Genomic DNA, 21,312 nt, shown 5'->3' with positions numbered 1-21,312 from the left:
TCTGCCCACTTCCTATTGGACTGTTGGAGTTGTCATCTGGATTTACAGGAACCATTCATATATTTAAGAGATGATCACTTCTGTGATCTCAGTTGCAAATATTTTCTCCTTTTGCTTTGGATTATATTTGTAGTTGAATTCACCAATGCTTTTATCAATTTTGGGTTTTGCATCATAATAGAAAAGCTATTTCCTTTCTGTGATTATAAATAACCTACTCTTCTTATGGTTTTGTTTTTTATATTTAAATATTGACTCCTCTAGAATTTATTTTAGTGTAAGATAAGCCACTCCTCGGAAGGAAGATGGGGCAATCTACTTCCATAGTTATACTGCCTCGGAAATCCAAGGAGGGGTCGCTATGAGTCGGGTCCAACTTGATGGCACATAACAACAACAAACAACAAGATAAGTGATTAGGAACAGACTGCTGTCAATCAAAAACTGTGCTACTCCTTCCAAAATATGTAATTGCAACTGAAACATGACTACCCAATGGAGGAGTCCATTTTCTAGTCCCCTTTTTTTCTAAGTATATCCATGTGACCATTGATCATCTACAGAATATAAGCGGAACTGTTGTATCATTTCCAGGCCAACAACTTTAAGAAGATCTCTGTCCCATCTCACCATCTAGATATAGGTAATAAACCAAAACCAACCCACTGCTGTGAAGTCGAGTCCAACTCATAGTGACCCCCACTGGGTTTCCAAGGTAGTAATCTTTACGGAAGTAAATTGCCCTGTCTTCCTTTCATGGAGCGGCTGGTGGGTTTCAAACGCCAGCCTCCTGGCTAGCAGTCAAATGCCTTAGACACTGTGTTAGGGTGGGTTCTCTAGAGAAGCAAAACCAGCAAAGCTTATATATACACATATAGAGAAAGAAATTTATCTTAGGAAAATGGCTCACACACTTATAGAAGCTGGCAAGTCCAAAGTTCTTGGATCAAACATCAAGCTGGAGGCTTTTCCTGACTCACACAGCTGCAGGGGCTGATGTGCTCAAGGTTGGCAGGCAGTATACCTGCCTATTGACTCCAATGAATGATGAATCCAAGATCTCTGGGCTGAATGGTGGATTTTTTGCTCACGGATAGTAATAGGCAGCACAACAGGATCCCTATCCACAGAGGAGTGTCTCTTTTCCCAGGATGTCCATAAATATATTGGAAGCAGGCCACACCCCTAGAGAAACTCCCTTTTAATGGATTGGCTGCTCAAAACATATACATCTGATCCCATTATGGGAATAAGTCACATCACAACTGCTTAAACCGCACAGAATTGTGGTCCAGCCAAGTTAACATACAGCTCCAACTATCACAGGCACTGAGCCACCAGAGCTCCTTGACATAGGTAATAGTGGAGTCCATTTGAATTGTGGTGTCACATAGGTTGATCAGAACATGGGTCCCTGAATCACTATAGGCAAGATAGCTAACCAGAATTACTGTTGGATAAATGAGAAACATACATCTATTGTGATATGCCACAGGAATATTGGGATTAACTTGTTAAAGTGGCTAGTATGGCTTTACTAATAGAGAATCCAATGAAGAGATAGATGTCCTTAAGCACTGGTGTATGAGCACACACTTTACTTTATTCAGTGAGCACTCTGCCCACTAAATTAAAACATAGATATTAGTTACACAGTATTTGTAAAGGATCTATAAAAGAGGTAAATTATCACTAGTTGACTTTCAGAGTTAACCACATACTAAATTAAGAACTCCATTCACGACACTTGTGTCATACACATCACTAGACCAGACCATGGTAGAAATTGAAAGTAAAAATCAGGGTCTAATCTAGGCTCATTAAAATTCAACTATTAATAATAATACTTCATTTACTATAAGACAAACTAGCTAGATGGTGTACCAGGACAAAAGAAAATCCAGACTATTACTATGTTGTTGTTGTTATGTGCCGAGTCAGCCCCGACTCATAGGACCCCTCCTTGGGTTTCCAAGGCAGTATCACTGCAGAAGTAGATTGCCCAACCTTTCTTCCAAGGAGTGGCTGGTGGGTTTGAACCATCAGCCTTCTGGTAAGCAGTCAAGTACCTTAGGCACTACATTACCAGAGCTCCCAGTTTGTAAATAGGAAGCCATTAAAACTTATCACTAGAAAAGGGAGGGAGGGTGGGGGCAAGTTAAACAAAGAGAGCTCAAACATTAATTCTGAAATTCCGTAATTGTGCTTTGGAATTTCCTAACTTGTGAAGAGAATATTTTGAGGAGCTTCTGTCTTTAATTGGACAAATTTATATACAGTAACTGGAGTGAACTGAAATTGAAAAAGATGTATTATTTTGCCACATCTATATTTGGCTTGGCAAAACATTCAAAATAATAAAATAGAGACAACTTATTTTATAAAATAAGTTAAATACAAAATATTTAAGAATGATTTTCTAAATGAAATTTTAAAAGTTCAGATTAAACTATTTGGGCTGGATATTTAACTATATCACTATACAAAAAGCATAAATAATAACCTTTACATAGCAGAATTTCTTCCTGCACTTACCAGGAATTACAGCATCTATAGAAAGTGTATTTTCTCAAATATTATGGCTACAGAGAAGAGTCCACTGAAAGTTTCAACAAATTCAAATTTATTAACCATACAATGCAAAACTGAAGAATATTGCAGACAATTTTATGTAATAACTGAAAATAACAAGAACATATTACTAATTGGAATCCCAGAATGAAAGGAGAAGAGAAAGTGTGGCAAAACAGAAAAAGGAGGGTGGGTGGAAATAAAGGCTGAAAATTTTCATCATATGATGGAAAATATCTAGCCACAGATCCAAGAAACTCAAAAAAAATTCCCCCAAAAAAACCTTTAAATACAAAGAACACCATACCTAAGCCAATCTGTCAGACTGACAAAAATGAAGGATTTAAAAATAAATAAATAAATAAGGCATTAGAAAGGAAGAAAAAGACATAAACCCAAACCAAAATCACTGCCATCAAGCCACTTCTGACTCATAATGACCCTATAGGACAGAATAGAATTGCCCCATAGGGTTTCCAAGGCTGTAAATCTTTATGGAAGTAAACTGCCTTATCCTTCTTCCATGGGGGAGCTTGTGGGTTCAAACTGCTAACCAAAGGTTAGCAGCAGAATGTACCACCAGAGCTTCTGAAAAAGACATAGAGGAACAATGCTAAATTCTTACTAAAGTATTGCATCAAGAAGAAAATGCAATGGCATCTTTAAAGTGCTTAATTAAAAAACAAATAAAACCCTCTCAACTTAGAATTCTGTATTCAGAGAAATTATCCTTTAAAAATGAAGACAAACAAAGACAATCTTTGATCCATGAGTCAAAGAATAAATCACTAAGGAAATAAGAACATATTGAGTGATAATGAACATTCAATTTAGCAAACTTTGTTGATGCAGCCAAAGCAGTCCTTAGAAGGAAATTTGTAGCTTTAAAGGTTTTATTAGAAAAGAAGAAAGGTATAAAATTAATGCTCTAAGGTACCCTCTTAAAATACTCAGAAAAAAATCACAAAATTAAACCAAAGTACGTAGAAGACAAGAAGTAATAAAGGCAGCAATTAGTGAATTAACAATTAGAGAAATACAGAAAATCAATAGAGCCAAACTGCAGTGAATTGCTTGATGTGGCCTTTCTAGTCATTGTCCTCCATTCTGTGATGTATTGTAAATCCTATTATCCATGCCTGTTTTGGGTGGTGTGGCAGTTAAGATCAGGTGTCAACCTGGCTGGGCAACTGGTAGTAGTAGTTGCCTATAATGATTGGCAATCGGCTCGCTGGTGGGATTTGCCTTGAGCTGCTGATTGTTAAAGCCATCCACTTGGGTTACTTCTGTTGGAGCAACACAGGTGGAATGTATCTTGAGTCCTGCCTTGCTGGACTCAAGCAAATCACCACCCTTAGCTTCCTTGAGTGTATACCTACGAATCTCCTGGGAAGGCTGGCCCTCCTCTTGCTCCGGTTCTGTGTTTTGGCTCATCCTCATCTCACCCCTGGATTTGGGACAGCAGCCATCATCTGATCTCTGATTGAGGTTCATCAAACCCCGAGAATTGGGAGGATCCTCCAGACCCACTCACAGACCTGGGATTCGCCAGCCTTCCAGCCTCCACCACTACTAATGTGAGATGATCCCTTGGGTGTCTGAGTTCTGTGAGGCATTACAACAAAACATAGAACCCTAAGACGGGGGAAATTACTGGGAGGAGGAGGAGGAGTTAATGTCTGAGATGATGGAGTAGCACGGTAGTTTGGACATTTGAGACATCTTGAACCTCCGCCTCATGGGGACCAGCCTTGTGCTGATCTTTCTAAGAGAGATTGTTCAAGCACAAACATTGGTTCTTTGAAAAATTTAACCCCTTGGCTGCACCGATGAAGAAATAAAAAAGATAACAAATTACCAATATCAAAAACTGAAGAGGGATCTCACTATAAAGATCCTAAACAAACCAAAAACCAAACTCACTGCCATGGAGTCGGATCTGACTCATGGCGACCCCTCCTTGGGTTTCCGAGGCAGTATCACTATGAAAGTAGGTTGCCCTATCTGCCTTCTGAGGAGTGGCTGGTAGGTTTGAACTGCCAGCCTTCTGATTAGCAGTCAAGTGCCATAGGCACTATGCTACCAGTGACTAAATGTGAGTTATACCAGGAATGTAAGGTTCATGTAATACTAAAAAAAAAAAAAAAAAAAAATTCAATCTCAATTATCATATCAACAAATGAAAAGAGAAAATGATAAAATATTAATAGGTGAACACAAATCATTTTTCAAAACTCAGTACCTATTCCTTATAAAATAGCAAACTAGGAGTAGAAAGGAGCTTACTCCATCTAACAGACCTATAGGAAAACCCTCCACTTAATGATGAAATATAAATATATTTCCTATAAAGCTGGGGAAGGCAATGATGTCTGGTCTTAGCACCCTTTTCACCATTTTATTAGAAGTTTTATCTAAGGCAAGTAAGGGAAATGCAAGAGATAAAGATCATAAGTAAAGAAACTAAATGGTCTTCCTATGCCTGTTACATGATTGTCTACATAAAAAAACACCAAAGAAACTGCAAAAATCTACAAGACTAGTAAATAAATTTAACAAGGTTACACAGCATGAAGTATACCAAAATCAGTTGTATTTTTATACACTTGTAACCAATTGAAAAATGAATTAATATTATTTATAATGTCATAAAAATAAAATACTTTGAGGTAAATCTACAGAACATATATTTCTGAGTTATTGAAGAAGACCTAAATCAACAGAGAGATAAACCATGTCGCTGGTCCTAAGACTCAATATTGCTAAGATACCATTTTCCCCAAACTGATCTGTACATTCATCAGATCCCAATCAAGATCCCCAACTGAGAAACTGACAAGGGCTTCTAAATTTAATGCGTAACTGTGGAGGACCTAGAATAGCCAAAACAATTGGGAAAAGAAGGACAACTTATACAGCCTAGTTTCAAGAATTAATACAAAGCTTCAGTGATCAGCAGTGTGGTATTAGCCTTAGTGTAGACAAACAGATCAACAGAACAGAAATAGAGCACATAAATGGCCACTTGATTTTTTGACAAAACGTACCACGTTCATCCTATGTAGAAAGGATATTTTCAAAAATGATCCTGGAACAACTGGATAACTACTATTGGAAGAAAATGAAACTTTATCCAAGTATTTGTGTTCCAACAAATGCAAAAATTAATTAGTGGTGAATCATAGACATAAATGTAAAAATTAAAACTGGTTAGCTATGAGGGGAAAACATAGATGAACTACTTTTTAACTTTGGAGTAGGCAAAGATTTTTTAGACAGAAAGTACTAACTATAAAAAAAATCGATAAATTGCATTTATCAACTTTAAAAACTTCTGCTCATCAAAAATACCATTATGGAAATGTATAAAAAAGCCACTGAGAGAATAAGTAAGAAGTTGTAGTTCCACATAATAATCCATGTAGGAAGTACAATGAAAATAATCTATTTATAGTAAAAACAATATATAAAATTCTTGAATCCAGGCATAAACTTCTAATGAATAAAGGAAAAAAATAAGTGGAAACGTATACCTTATACTGGACTATAATAAAGATGACAACACTTCCTAATTTAGTAAAGATATTTTAATGTAAGACTAATTTGTCTCAGGATATTTTAAATAACATTTAAAAATGGGACTCCAGGTCAAGGAAACATGCCTTTGGTTTAAGTTTATTGACTATTCTTAAAAGTGCATTTTTATCCAATTAGATTAGGGCAATCAGGAATTCTTTGTAAGTATCTTTGATCTGTTAGTGCACATTCAACCAAAGTTTCCAAAAAATGGTTAAGAATACTGGAATAAAAATTAGGCCATGAATAGCCCCAAACACCATAACAAGAAATATAACCTTAAAAAATGTCCTGAAGATGTATGCATTAGACGTATATAAAACACACACCCCTATTACTGTTGAAACTGCACTTTGTAACACTGGATAGCCTAGTAGATATAATGCCTCAATTGCTTTTTGGTTTTCTGAGGGCTTAGAACTGGAAACAAATGCATAGCATATGTGGGCAGAAAAATCGAAAGAAAACCCTATACAAATGACAAGATTCATCATGGATATGGAATCAAGGTTTACATTCCAGTATGCCATGAAACCTGTTACTCCCACAACCACAGAGGAAATAGCAAAAGTTACCCACAAGGAGCACACTGGATGAGGAATTAACAGTAGAGAAACAATTAACATAGCCAGTGATGCAACTATGACACTTCGAATAGTGTTTTCCACTATGACATCATACTGATCATAATATATGAAGGCCTGGTTATATACCAATAGAGGAACTTCACACTTTCCAGCGATGCCTCGAAACTGTTGTAACATTATCTTCTTATTGGATGGAGAAGAAATACCTCTGGTCTGAATGAAGGCCCGGGAAGAAATTATTTCATTTGATGAAGTAATATTAATATCATAAATAAAATTTGAAAAATTCCTTAAAAATATGGGAATATTGTTTACAAAAGTATTCTGATCATTTATATCTTGTCTTGCTTCTTCCATGTATTGTACATACGTTCTTAACCAAAACTCTGTGAGATTTTTAGCTACATACTCATTGTTTTCAAACTCTATCATACATTTTTCCAATTTTTGCCTAACATCTTGATTCCAGTAGTCAACATGTTGAGTAACAACAACCATGACCATGGGGCCATACTCTGAAAAATACTCTTCATCTACATCAAAATATGGTGTGACATAGGAGTCATCACTGGCCAGATTTCGAACATCTAAACCTTCCTGCACTTGGAAACACCCATATATACTGCTTATGATATACAAAAGGTATAGCAGCACTACAAAAAATTTGGACTTAGTGCTTATGAGAAAAGGGCCAAAATAGTCTCTAAAGAACAAATTAATAGGATGGATACCACTTCCGTGTTCATCTGGGAGAGAACCAAGTGGGACACAGCAGGCCCTTTTCAAAGAGAAGCACTTTTGGTCAGGAGACTCTGGCTTTTGCAACCAGTTTAGACAGATGACTTCTCTTTTACCATCCAGGGCCAAAACTGCTCCAAAACAGATGATGTTATAAAAGTAACAAAAGAGCAGGGTTGTTCCTGTGTAGATGCAAAAGTATTGTATGGACCTGAAAGAGGTCATAATTCCTGTATAGAAGGCCAGGATATTGGTGATGGTGGTGATTGTAATGGATACTGCCACCTTTGAATAGACATTAGATAGCCGCTGTCTTATGTTATCCATGAGGTTGGTCTTCTGCCAGGCAGAAATCATGATAAACATGTCATCGACCCCAACACCTATGAAAAGAAAGAAACTGAAACTTCATCCATAACAATATTGTGAAAATTATACAGATTGGTTCAAACCATTTTCTTTGTCCATCTGTTAAGGTTTTATTTATCATGCCCAACCACCTTCTGTGATGCTTCTGCTGATTGCCTTGGAATCTACAACAGAATCCATCACTCCTTCCTCTGTAACAACTTTATGTTTTGTACATACTCCTATTATTTGTGCATTAGCACAGGATACTCAGGGTATTTTGATGATGAGATCAGATGACCTGCTTGCTGGGTGGAAGGTGAAACAGTATTAACAGTGTATCTTTGATTCCACTAGATTGAGAGATTGTTTTCTTCTATCATGTTGCTTAAAACATAAGCTGGCTTTATATATTCTACAATTAGCATGTGGCTATCTCTGTGGAGAAGATTGAGGTTGTCAAGGAATTCACGTTGCTTGGTTCTACAATCAATGCCAACAGAAGCAGCAGTCAGGACATTAGACGATGTGTAGCATTGGGGAAGTCAACTGCGAAGGAACTGTCTCAAGTGCTGAGGAGCAAGGATATCTCCTTGAGGACTAAGGTGCGCCTGACACAAGCCATGATATTTCCAATCGCCTGGTATGCATGTGAGAGCTGGACAATGAATAGGGAAGACTGAAGAAGAGTTGATGCTTTTGAGTTGTGGTGCTGGCAAAGAATGCTGAAAGTACCGTGGACTGCTAAAAGAACTAACAGATCTGTCTTGGAGGAAGTGCAGCCAGAATGCTCCTTGGAAGCAAGAATGGCCAGACTTCGTCTCACCTATTTTGGTCATGTTGTCAGAAGGGACCATTCCCTGGAGAAGGATGTCATGCTTGGTAGGGTGGAGGGTCGACGAAAGAGGGGGAGGCCTTCAGGGAGATGGATTGATACAGTGGCTGCGATGATGGGCTCGAGTATAGCATGGATTGTGGGGCTGGCGCGGGATCGGGCAGTGTTTCATTCTGCTGTGCATGGGGTCGCTATGAGTCGGAAACGACTCGACGGCACTTAACAACAACAACAAATCTCTGTGGCATGATTTGAAAGGCACTGTGCAGTTTGCACACACACACACACACACACATAGTTTTCCTTCTAGTCTGTTTTTGATACCTGGAATACTATTATTCAAACTTCATTTGCCCAGGTTAAGACATTGTCTCATTAAAATGCAAATATTCCTGATATCAGAAACATGCATCCAAGTCAACTTTAAAAATCTTTTATATATCAACACCTACCTATTGGATACTTAGCTCTTCTCCACAATCATGTTTCATGATTGTTTGGAATAGAGAAAACAGGAGAACATTTGAAGACACTCATCACTGAAGACTGGGAAAGGAGGACAACCAAGAAGAAAGGGATAGCATGAGCATGTCACCTCCTTCAAATGTTTACTATGACTGACACAATCTTCAGTCGCCTACACTTTTGCTTTTCTTTATATTGATACAAAACCTGTACTAGGAATGCTGATCTGAATCTCAAGTCTGTTAAGATCTTCATGGATTGCATGCCAGAGTTGGGAAGGGCACTAGGAATTGCAACGTAGCCCCTACTTCAAATGTTCTATGGATAAGATCAAGGTTGAAGGATGTACACTGGCAAAGTCTATGTAGTCTGTCATAAGCTGCACCCTGGCTTTAGAGATTCTAGCTTTAAGGAGTCCAACTGTGCTCAGCCTGACAAAAGAGAAGATTCAGAAGCACTAAGGACAAAAGAATTAACTTGTTGATTCTTGTTAGGTATTTAAAAATGAATTTTATTCCTTATAGACCCTTGTTCAAAAACTGTCTTGGCAATTTCTTGCTTGAGTTATTGAAACTGCACACATACACAAACACACTAGTTCTGGTGTACTCTGAGTGCTGAAGTAAATATGTATACTAGGAATGTGTGCCCTGAAGAGCTAGAATAAATAAACTGACACCTAGTACACAGCTTATCCACTTTCTCCTCCAGGGAACCAAATAATATTTACTTCCAAGTTGCTTATTTTCCAAAATATAAGCACTTTTGTTTTCTCATGTTAAATTTAAAATAAATTCTGAAAATACAGAAAAATGCAAAAATAAAATGTAAAACAAGTATAATTCCACCTTTCAGAGCTAATCCTAGCTTACATTTTGATGTCTAACCATTCAGGATTTATTTTATGCAAAAGGCACATATAGCTATCTCTCTCTCTGTATTTCAAACATCTCATTTCATAACCTGCAGTTTCCTATAACATTATATATCTATCTCTTTTTAAGAACTGAATGTTGTTGTTGTTGTTGTTGTTGTTATGTGTCGTCGAGTTGGACCCAACTCATAGCGACCCCACCTTGGGTTTCCGAGGCAGTATCACTACGGAAGTAGATTGCCCCATCTTCCTTCTGAGGAGTGACTGGTGGGTTTGAACCGCCAGCTAATATTTTAATATGTATGTTTGATTTTGACCAATCCAATAGTGATAAAGGATTAGGCTGTTTTCAGTATTTTCCTACCCTAAATCATACCAAAAGGAACATACTTATTCTATATTTTGAGCACTTGTTCAATTATTTAGTATAAATCCCTAGAGTGTAATTGGTGGGTGAAAGGTATTCACTTTTTAAGCTTTTTATTTATTGCAAAACTGGACTTAAAAAGTGTGTACCAATTTACACTCCCTCCAGTTAAACAGGAGGGCATTCGTTTTTGCACACAACTTTCCAAACTCCTTCCATTTAGCTCATATTTGTTAATCTAATGTGAAAACAAAGTGTGTTACTTTGGTTTAATTTGCATCCTTCGATTATTTCAGCAGTCAAGAAATATTTTTCTTACATTTTAAGCAACTTGTATGTTGTTTTTTGTGTGTAAGCTGCCCATTCTTGTCCTTTGTCCATTTTTCCATTGGGACAATAGATTCTTCCAACTATAAAGACATTCATGAAGAATCCAATTTATTTCTCCCGTATGTTGCCACCTCATTTTGGTCCTCTATAGACCTACCTAAATATAATTATTTTCCTCAGTCTGACATAAACTCCTTCCATAATCTACCCCACATATTTGTTTTACTCACCTAGAATAAGAAATGGTGAATTTGCAACTATGGTCACAAATGGAACGCCAATGTACAACATCAGGCCAAAGCCGCTCACTACTGCCAAGGCAACAGAAATCATTCCAAAGGCTCCAACCCACATTTTGTTTTGTACACAGTCAAACCTGTAAATTAGGAGGGAAAAATCATGGAACTTGTGGTGGTAGCTTCCATACTTAATGTCTACCAAATCATAACATTCTTGTCTTGAAAGCCTATTCAGAAACTTCTAGGGCAACAGTTCTAATATTTGGCTACAGGAGACCTTTAATTCCCAGGCCTTAGGAGCTCTGGTGGCATAGTGCCTAAGGCATTTGACTGCTAACCAGAAGGCTGATGGTTCAAACTCACCAGCCTCTCCTCGGAAGGAAGGTTGGGCAATCTACTTTCGTAGTGATACTGCCTCAAAAACCCAAGGAGGGGTCACTATGAGTTGGATCCGACTCAAAAGTAGTGAGTTTTGAGTTTTGAGAGGAGCCCTGGTAGTGCAGACTTAAGCATTTGCCTGCTAACCAAAGGTTGCAGTTTGAATCCACCAACAGCTCGATGGAAGAAAGATGTGGAAACCTGCTTTTGTAAATACTATAGCATTGGAAACCCTATGGGACAATTCTACTCTCTCCTATAGGGTCACTATGAGTCAGAATTGACTCTATAGCAATGGGAGCTCCCACACCAACTGAAAAAAAAAGGAGACAGAGAAGTTGGGAATCTGTACTTTTACCAAGCTTTCCAGGGGGATTCTTATGCAGCCAGAATAACATTGGTCCATTGACAGGCATTACAGAACCACAGAAGATATACCAAAACACTCCAAACCAAAAAACCAAACTCATTGCCATGGAGTTGGATCTGACTCATAGCAACACCTCCCTGGGTTTCTGAGACGGTATCACTATGCAAGTAGATTGCCCAACCTTCCTTCCAAGGAGTGGCTAGTGGGTTTGTACCACCAGTCTTCTGGTTAGCAGTCAAATGCCTTAGACGCTACACCACCAGAGCTCCCACCAAAACACTGCAGATAGTTAATTCTCCTGTGATCTTCAAAGGAAATTACACCAGGCAATGGAGGGTAAGCTCTCTCAGATAAAGAACCCATGTCCAGTTATCTTCTCAGCTGTTCCCCAACTCCAACGAGCCATAAAATGAATCTTAAATATCTCCTGCATTTCAAAGCTATTTCCATGTATTTTGTATTTACCAAAAGTATGAAAGCCTCCTTCTAAAACATTTTCAGGATTCTCCTTTACTGGTGAAGGAGACATTGTGGAAGTGTTACCATTAATTGCAAAGGAATTAGAAGTGTAGTTTGTTTTGAATGATCCCACTGATGCTTGTTTCCTTGTCAGACCAAAAGAACTGGGGATCTGGTACACAGAATTGAAAGTATGGGTTCAGTGCTCTACCTCCCTAATAACCACAACATTCTGATTTTTAAATACTCAAAAAGTCTGATTTTAAATTTTACTTTATTTATTTATTTTATTTTTTTTTTTTGGAAACTGCTTCAAAACAAATGACTTTTATCTGCTCCAGATATTTTTACCAGAAGAAAGAAACTGCATTTGGAATTGAAGACTAAGAGAGACAACTGAGGAACTGGAGCCACTGATTTCAAAATAGAAACATGACCAAAGACCTTCTTCAGACGAGACTATCTTTAAAGAGCTAAATTTTTAAACCGTTATTAAAATTTCTGCACTGTCACATGCATCCTTTCTCTCAACCTGCTACAAGTTAAATTGAGGGTCCCACACCAAAACACACATAAAAATTCCAGAGCAAAAGTAACTTACCTTATTATTTAAAAAAAAAAAAAAAAAAAACAAATAAATGACAATGCTGAAGAGTTAGAAAACCCTCAAATGAGCTTGAAATAAAAAAAGATCACAATGAACATTTTCTCAAAACAACAATGTTAGGTTTATAGGGTTTAGGTTGAGTAAAAAAAAAGAAAAAAAAAAAATAGATGAACTTTGAAGTCACAAAGATTAATGAAGATAAAATTGAGATACCAAAAACCAAAACCAAACCCATTGCCGTTAAGTTGATTTCTGACTCATAGCAACCCCCATTGGGTTTCCAAGGCTTTAAAGAAGTATATTGCCCAATCTTGCTTCCACAGAGTGGCTGATGGGTTTGAACTACCAACCATCTGGTTAACAGTCAGATGCTTTAGGCACTGTGCTACCAGAGCTCCTTTCAAGTGAGATGGGACATGTTTATTCCCATTCTCTCTTTCAAGTGTCTTGATTTTTTGGTAAATTTTTGCATCATGTCTACTACTGGGTTTTGTGACTTGACTTTGACTACTTACTGTGTTGGCTTTCTTTAAATGACCTCTCTTCTAATGTTCAACAGGCAATAGAATGGATAAAAGATTCCAAAGAGGAACACTGATAAGAGTCTGATGTAGTTTCCAAGAAATCTCCAAGAAGCACCTTTATTTGACTAATTCATCAGAACCACCTAAGGAAATTCTTAAAATTTTAGATTTCCTGTGTTCTAGCCATGCAGATTCCAATTCAGTACGTTTGTAGTAAAGCTGCACAATATACATGCTCACAAGTTTCCTCAGATGAGTCCAGTGCTTGGCAGATTAGGGCATCACTGGCAGCAAACCGGCAAATTTTCTGAATTTTCTTCTCACTAAGCAGAGTAGGGCTAAATTAGACATTACTGTACTTAGAAAACTGTGTATATGCTTGGTGAGGTGAAGGCACTGCGTCTTTCGTGAAAGGTAATGCTGTCTATCATGTGTAAATTACAGTTCACATGACAGTATTTGAGAAAGGAAAGGTATTCAAGATTTCACCAGAACTTGATCTAATATTTAGATCAAGCTTAGATCTAATATTTAGCAGAAATTTTATAAATTTCTAGAATATCAGATATGTTTTAAATACTCTGGAAACTCAATAGAGTACTACTTGCTTGAGAATTAATGAAGTTCAATTTGAAGCACAGACAATTGAAAAAGTCTTATTATTATTCAAATGACTTCACTAAAATGTGTCATGAAAAGGGTTTCTGTCCAGGTAAATAAAGTATGCTCCAAGTAAATAAGGTAAGTGAATCATGAACTTCACACATAAGTGTGTGAGACAGACAGCACAGGGATGTCTTAGAGATTGTTTGAGAGGCCCCTCACCACAAAACAGGTAAGAGATCTTCAGTCTGGTGGAGGAGAGGGAGCAAGGGTTTTCCAGGGAACTACAAAAACACCCAGAGAAGCAGAATCAGTTTTATATTCAAGCCCAGAGAAGGCATACGTCAGATCATCATGGCAACATCTGGGGCTCAAGGATTTTCCTGTTCCCTTTCTTCTTCGTGAGCATCAGGAATCAGCGTAGCAATATGGAGAAGGAGAAGAAGTAATAGAAGAACCCTGGCATACCCTTTTTCCCCACTAAAGGCTCCATGCAGCATATTCCAGCTAAGGGTGGAGGTCATGAAAATATTAAGCTCAAAACAAGTTACCATTTTTTTTTTTTTAATTACATGGATATGAGCATTTGAATTCTGACTAAAAGACTTTGGATTACCTACAGATGGCCACAAAACTGCGGAGACCTGCCTGAGTTTTCATGGGACAGAAGAAAATACCTGTTCTACCTACAAAATTTAAAGGGAACAAAGAAACCCAAAAATAAAGCTGATTTATGTTTATGCTTCATGAATCCTGTTTGTTTAACATGGTGGTTACATAAGCATAAAAAGTCTTCACCAGAAAAATAGAAATCATTTTCTGTCTTCTTCAACACTAGAATGCATTATTGTCCACAACCGTTTGTATAGATTAGACTATCAATCTGTTCTGCATCAGAGCAGAACTGGGCCCCCCAGGCTCTCAGTGGCTTATTATTAGGAAGTGGACTGCCAGGCCTTTCTTCCAATGCACCTCTGTGTGGACTAGAACCACCAGCCTTTGGGTTAACAACAACTGTGAGTTTTGTGCTCACTCCTAGGCGGCCAGGGTGCCTGTTCAAGGGACAATTAACACATGGGTGCCAATAGAAAAGTTTTGTCAAACCAATTCTTGCTCCCTTGTAGATTCCATGCTATTAAAAAAAAAAAAAAATCTACTTTTAATATTTATCTACCAAATTCAGTGAAACTGAGTTTTATTTGCTTCTTTATTTCGATCTCTTTTTCTGCTTTTTTCTTTGTTTTCTAAGGGATGTAGTTTTCCTTTCCCGAAAAATGAAATTATAATTTATTCACTTTAGAGTGATACTCACTGTGCTCTTTTCTTTCTTAAATCTAAATTACATCATTTGATCCTAAACCTACTTATATAAGAGAATCTGCAGGAGAAATTTTTTTTTTGTAGATTCCTAGATTTAACCCCTAGATACTTTGATTCACAAAGGCAGGCCTGAGAAGACACACTTTAGGGCTCTGGAGATGACTCAGATGAGAATCCTAGGAATGAAATAGTCTCTTCAGTTCTTTCTACATTTCAATTCTATGGTTTGCTGATATTATTCATATTTTAGCTTTTTGACCACAAGAGCTCAAATTAATCCTAATGCCTAAACATTAATTTTTAAGTGCTCAATAAGGTACACCCCACGTCAGAACAAAGGAGATACCCCACTCAAACAAGTTAGAGCTTATTTTCTTAAAGAGATGCCTTCCAAGTGAAACAATAAGATGAAATACTTAAGGTAAAAAGGATATGACAAATTAAATGGAACTGGCCACAATTTCTTTTTATCATTCCATTCGGTTATATGCTACTGTTAATGGGCAAAATAAAAAGAGTCATCAGGCTTTAAAAGAATTTAAAAAATTAAGAGTTTTTTTTTTTACCTGCAGCATGATATGATTGCAAATAATATGATTAGAAGGTATGCCAAGTGAAACAAAGGGACCACACTCTCAGTAGTTGCCTCAAATTCCAATTGTCTGGAAAGTGATGTAAAGTAGACTGCCTGCCACAAAAATACCAGGTAAATAACTTGTAATTTCAATTTCTGTGGGTGAGTTACAAATTCTATTGAAACACTCTAGTTTATTGATCGAAACAACATGTTAAAATTAAGTAAAAGATCAAATACATGGGTTATGATCTTAGAATATAGAAGACACTATAGCTCTACTTCTATAAATCCATAGCATAGTTTCCAAAGTTTCTTTCAAAATTTCAAAGTTTTAAAACTCAAAAGTCCAAAACTTGAACTTTATATAAAACTGTAAAATCTGGACTACATTCATAACTAGAAATTATGGCTTTTTCTAACTTTCTTATTAGGGTGGTTATCTTTTACTATTTCAATTGTATCACTATGATTTCAGGGAGGCCTGGTATTCAAAGGCTTTTTCCAGTAGGGGTGTCAGTTTGACCAGGTTTATTCAGATATATTAGTAGGGTTGTTGGCCCAATAATTACTGCAGCTAACATGTGCCTGGCACTATGCTAGGTGCTTTATCTATGACTAATTTGAAAAATGCCAAGCCAGTTATCTTTTTAAACAATACAGTGCAACTTGTTATTAACTGATTTTTTTTTAATCCCAATGAACTCCAAACAAGTTTTAGGGACTCCTAGAGGCCAGTGAACAACTTAGCTAAAAGTAAGAATTTCAAAGTAATTTGACTAGAAAACCAAACCTCTAAATGAAACGTGAAGATTCATGTCTCTACTGAACAGACCTGCTCTGAAGCATAAAGGATTTCTGTTATCAACCAGAATGCTACCAAGGATTTGGGATTTCTTCCGGAGTATTAACTAAGAAAGTACCAAACGCAGTTGAGTTCAACTTTAAGTAACCGGGCCCACCGCACCAGATGTACTATTGCTATAGTCCCAGCAACAAGTCTTCCTCATCCCACTCTCCAGGCCTCCCTCCAAATCCCAGCCGCCAGGTACCTGGATCCTCTTCAAGGCCAGCCCCTTCTTCATGTCGGTAAATTGGTTCAGGAAATGGATCAGCCACATCTGGCTCTTCTCGTTGTCCTCTGCTCGCTCGGTCTGCAGGTAGTACTGCAGCCTCATGGCTTTGGACGCCAAGAGCACCTGGTTCTTTTCCTTCCTCTCGCCTAAGACATTACCTCCAACGATGCGGGTCAGGTGGATAAACTGATGGTTGAAATTGTAGATGGGGAAAGTGATGTTTCTCAGGTTAAAGTCTCTCTTCAGCTGCCAGATGGCCAGGAGCGGGTTGGAGGACACGCAGTGGCCCATGAACTTGGCACACACTTGCGGGTACTGGATGAGGGTTCCGTTTTCCTGTACTACAAACAGAGCCTTCACCGCGCGGTCCAGTTTATTAATTTCACTAAAAATGTCTGGTTCCAGCAGCGTAGCGGTGTTGGAGACTACCACAATGGTAGCAAAATTGGATTCAGTGCTCTTCCTGGTGGCAGAGAAGCGAAGGGAGTCATTGGTGGTGAAATGTCCCTGTACGAAGAACCGCTCTCTCTTGGCCGGGCTTCCAATCGGGGAGTACTGCTCCTCAAGATTTTCTTTTTTGTCCTTGGGCAGGTGCACAAAGCCAGTGCTGAGAAGGGCCGTCAGCAGCAAGGACCCTAGCAGGAAGAACCAGGGATGAGAGCCTACCACCCAGCCCAGCCGCTGGAAGACTAGTTTGAGCGGTGCCTCCAGGCAGTCGGTGTGGATTGGAGGCTTCTTACTCTCAGTAGCCTGAGTTGTCGACCTGTTGTTAGTAGAGCACTGCCCCACCAAGACTAGCTTGGGCCCTACGGATCGCTCGCAGGACTGGGGTCGCTCTGACTCCGACCCTTCCTCCTCTGGCTCCAACTGTGGCCCCAGCTGCCCAGACCCTACCTGTGGCCTTTCTTGGGTGTCTTGCACGGACTCCGCTTCAGGAACTACCTTGGAGGAGAAAGGAAGATTCATTTCTGGGAAGGAAAGACGATGTTTTTAATCAGGACAGCAGCGGAACGCGTAGCGACTGGACGGAACTCCCATTTTCACCCAGCCAGACGGTTTCTGGGAGAAATTCTAAGGAAGTCTGTTTGCACTCAGGCTGCTCGCGCCATGATGTTGGAGGCTTCGTTGGGGAGCACGTGGTTTCTGCTGTTGATCCAAAGCTTAACTGCTGGGACTTCGTTTGTGGCTTTTACTATCCTCTAACAAGTTCAGTTAATATAAGAAACATGTGAATGAAATGTGTGCCCGTCCAACACGAACACACCATAGAATGGGTGAGAGAAATTTATTTACAGGTGCACACTCACACAACAGGCCCAACTATTACATAGAAAGGAACAATGTAGGAATGAAGGCTGAGTTCTACTGAAACCTTTGCATCAAGACAATGACATTTTTAAGTTGCTGAAAGAAATTTAAAAAAAAAAAAACACTTCTCAAGCAAGAATTCTATACCAAGGAAGATGATCCTCAAAAATGGAAAAGAAAAATACTTTATTATACCAACAAGTCAAAGAAGAAATTATAAATGGAGAAAGAATATATTTTGACATGAATGATACTGAAGTCACACCATAGGAAACTTAGTGGATGCAGCCAAAGCAAGTCTTACAAGGAAGTTTATAGCTTTAAAGACTTTGTTAGAAAAGAAGTGAAGTTTTTGTATCACCTTAAAAGGCTAGGGGGGAAAGGAAATCAGAAAATTAATCCAAAGTAGAAGACAAGATGTAATAATAATAAAAAAAAAAAAGCAGTAAATTAGCCAATAGAGAAGTAATAGAGAAAATCACTAAAGCCAAACATTAGTTGTTTTGAAAAATTTAATAACATTAAAAGCCCCTTGGTTGTATTGATCAAGAACTAAAAAAGACATGATACTCATTAATAATATCAAGAAATGAAGAGGGGACATAATTAAAAATACTAGACATTTTAAAAGACAGTAAGGAAATACCCATTGATCAATTAGCTAAATGGGTAAATTCCTTGCAAGACAAAACACACCCAAGGTGACCCAAGAAAAAGTAAAAGATATGAACAGCTTTGTACTTAGTAAAAAAAATGAATTTGAAATAGAAAACCTTCCTATAAAGAAAACTTCTGCCCTAGATGACTTCATTGGTGAATTCTAACAAACAAGAAAGAAATCCTATCATGCATCATCTATTTCAGAAAACAAAGAAGAAAGTAGCTTGTTTCCTGAAGGCAGCATACATATATATCAAAACCTGAGAAAGACACTACAAGAAAAGGGAGTTGCAGATTAATATCTAACTCATGAATATTGGAGCAAATATCGCAGACTAAATATTTTTTAAAAATCAAAACAACAATATATGGAAAGAATAATATATCAAGACAACATATGCAGGTTATCCCAAGAATGTAAGATTGGTACAATATTTTAAAAAAATCATTCACTGTAATTTACCATGTTAACATATTAAAAGAGAAAAATGATATGATTTTCTTAATAAACGAAACAAAACAAAATACTTAGTAGATGGACCAAAATCATTTGACAAAATTCAATACCCATTCATGATAAGACATCTCAGCAAACTAGGAATACAAAGGAGTTTCCTCAATCTGAGAAGAAGCCCTGGTGGTGCAGTGGTTAAAGCATTTGGCTGCTAACCAAAAGGTTGGCAGTTTGAAACCACCAGCTGCTGTGTGAGGGAAAGATGAGGCAGTCTGCTTCCATAAAGATTTACAGCCTTGGAAACCCTATGGTGCAGTAGAATGGACTCCACAGCAATGGTTTTTGGTTTTTCCCCAATCTGATAAAAGCTTTATGAAAAACCTCCATGGAGTTACCATACTTTAGGATGAAAAATTGAGCATATTCCTTATAAAGTTGAGAACAAAGCAGTGATCTCTGCTTTTAGCACTCTTTTCAACATTTTAAGGCACTCTGGTAGTGTAGTGGTTTAGGATTTGGCTGCTAACCAAAAGATCAGTAGTTTGAACCCACTAGCTGCTCTGTGGAAGAACAATGAGGCAGTCTGCTTCTGTAAAGATTTACAGAAAGCCTTTGGGGGTCGCTATGAGTCAAAATCCACTGGATGGCAGTGAGTTTGGTTTGTTTACATTCCAGTATTTACTGGATATTTAGCCATTGCAATAAGACAAGTAGGAGAAATGCAAGAAATAAAGATGAGAAGGAAAAAAAATGGTCTTTCCATGCCCATTGTACATAAAAAAATTCTAAAGAAACCACAAATCTACAGAAATAGTGAATGAATTTGACAAGGTTATACAATATGAACTATATGTGACAAAATCAATTGCATTTTAATATGTTGTTGTTGCTGTTGTTATGTGTTGTTATGTGCCATCGAGTCAAACCCGACTCATAGCGACCCCTCCTTGGGTTTCCAAGGCAGTATCACTACAGAAGTAGGATTGCCCAACCTTCCTTCTGAGGAGTGGCTTGTGGGTTTCAACCGCCAGCCGTCTGGTTAGCAGGCAAGTGTCTTAGCCACTATGCTACCAGAGCTCCCGCATTTTAATATAGTAGTAAAAAATTGGAGAATAAACTTAATATTATTTACAATAAATTAAAAGTAAGTAACTTAGAAGTAAATCTACAGAAAACTATATAAAACTCCTAACAAAAGGTCTGCCATTTGAACGCACCAGCCACGCCACAGAAAGATAAGGCAGTCTGCTTCTGTAAAGATTTACAGCCTTGGAAACCTAGTAAAAATTTACAGCTTTGAAGTTGGATTTGACTCATAGTGAGGGCATTTCCCATTCATTGCCTTGGGTTTCCAAGGCAATATCACTACGGAGGTAGATTGCCCAACCTTACTTCCGAGGAGTGGCTGGTGGGTTTGAACCACCAGCCTTCTGGTTAGTAGTCAAATGCCTTAGGCACTACAGTACCAGAACTCCTAGGAAACCTAGTAAGGCAGTCCTATTCTGTGCTATAAAATCACTTTGAGTCTGGAATCCACTCGATTACAATGGGCTTGATTTTTTTAAAGTGAGCTTATTAAAGTAACCAGTAGATGGCACCAGTTTTCTATTTTTATTGTATTGTGTAGTCCTTTTAGCTTTTGTCTTGGCAAGTTACAAGTTCTAGTTAAGGTTATCCCTTGAGTTTATCATTTAAGAGCTATAAAACCAGTGGTGTGTGCTTCACAATTACAGTCTGTAGGCGGAATAACTAATGTGGGCATGCCATTTGTTGAACCATATCCAAATCATAGCAAGAATGACTCAACTGGTCTTCTAAACATTTAAGGTGAAATGTCAGAGTAAGAAGGGTGTGCACAAGTATTGTGCAATGGAGAAATCCAAGCAGAGATCCTTTTACCACCTGTTTTCATGGTATTCCTTAATACAACATCAGGTTTTCTTTTCCCCCTCAACATACAAACACAAAATGTCTCCAGTTGCTCACAAAGCAAACATTTTGAAGTAGTGAATTCTATAGAAAAAGAAGTATGTACTTCAGGATCTGGTT

General features: G+C 37.9%; 1 protein-coding gene across 1 annotated transcript; it reads right to left on the bottom strand.

Annotated features, from left to right (window-relative positions):
* Positions 1 to 6,326: 6,326 nt before the first annotated feature.
* Positions 6,327 to 17,807, bottom strand: PTCHD3 (patched domain containing 3). Its single transcript, XM_007951932.1, has 4 exons — positions 16,818 to 17,807; positions 15,758 to 15,879; positions 10,922 to 11,067; positions 6,327 to 7,855 (listed from the first exon to the last, which is right to left on the bottom strand). Exons 1-4 carry the CDS (start codon positions 17,805 to 17,807, stop codon positions 6,327 to 6,329), a joined length of 2,787 nt encoding a protein of 928 aa, XP_007950123.1.
* Between the last annotated feature and the right edge of the window lie 3,505 nt (positions 17,808 to 21,312).

The sequence above is a fragment of the Orycteropus afer genome, unplaced genomic scaffold, assembly GCF_000298275.1.
Source record: "Orycteropus afer afer isolate SDZICR_OR568_19922 unplaced genomic scaffold, OryAfe1.0 scaffold00319, whole genome shotgun sequence".
Lineage (NCBI taxonomy): Eukaryota > Metazoa > Chordata > Mammalia > Tubulidentata > Orycteropodidae > Orycteropus > Orycteropus afer.
Note: the sequence above shows the minus strand (reverse complement) of the source record. Positions and strands in the feature narration are given on the sequence as shown.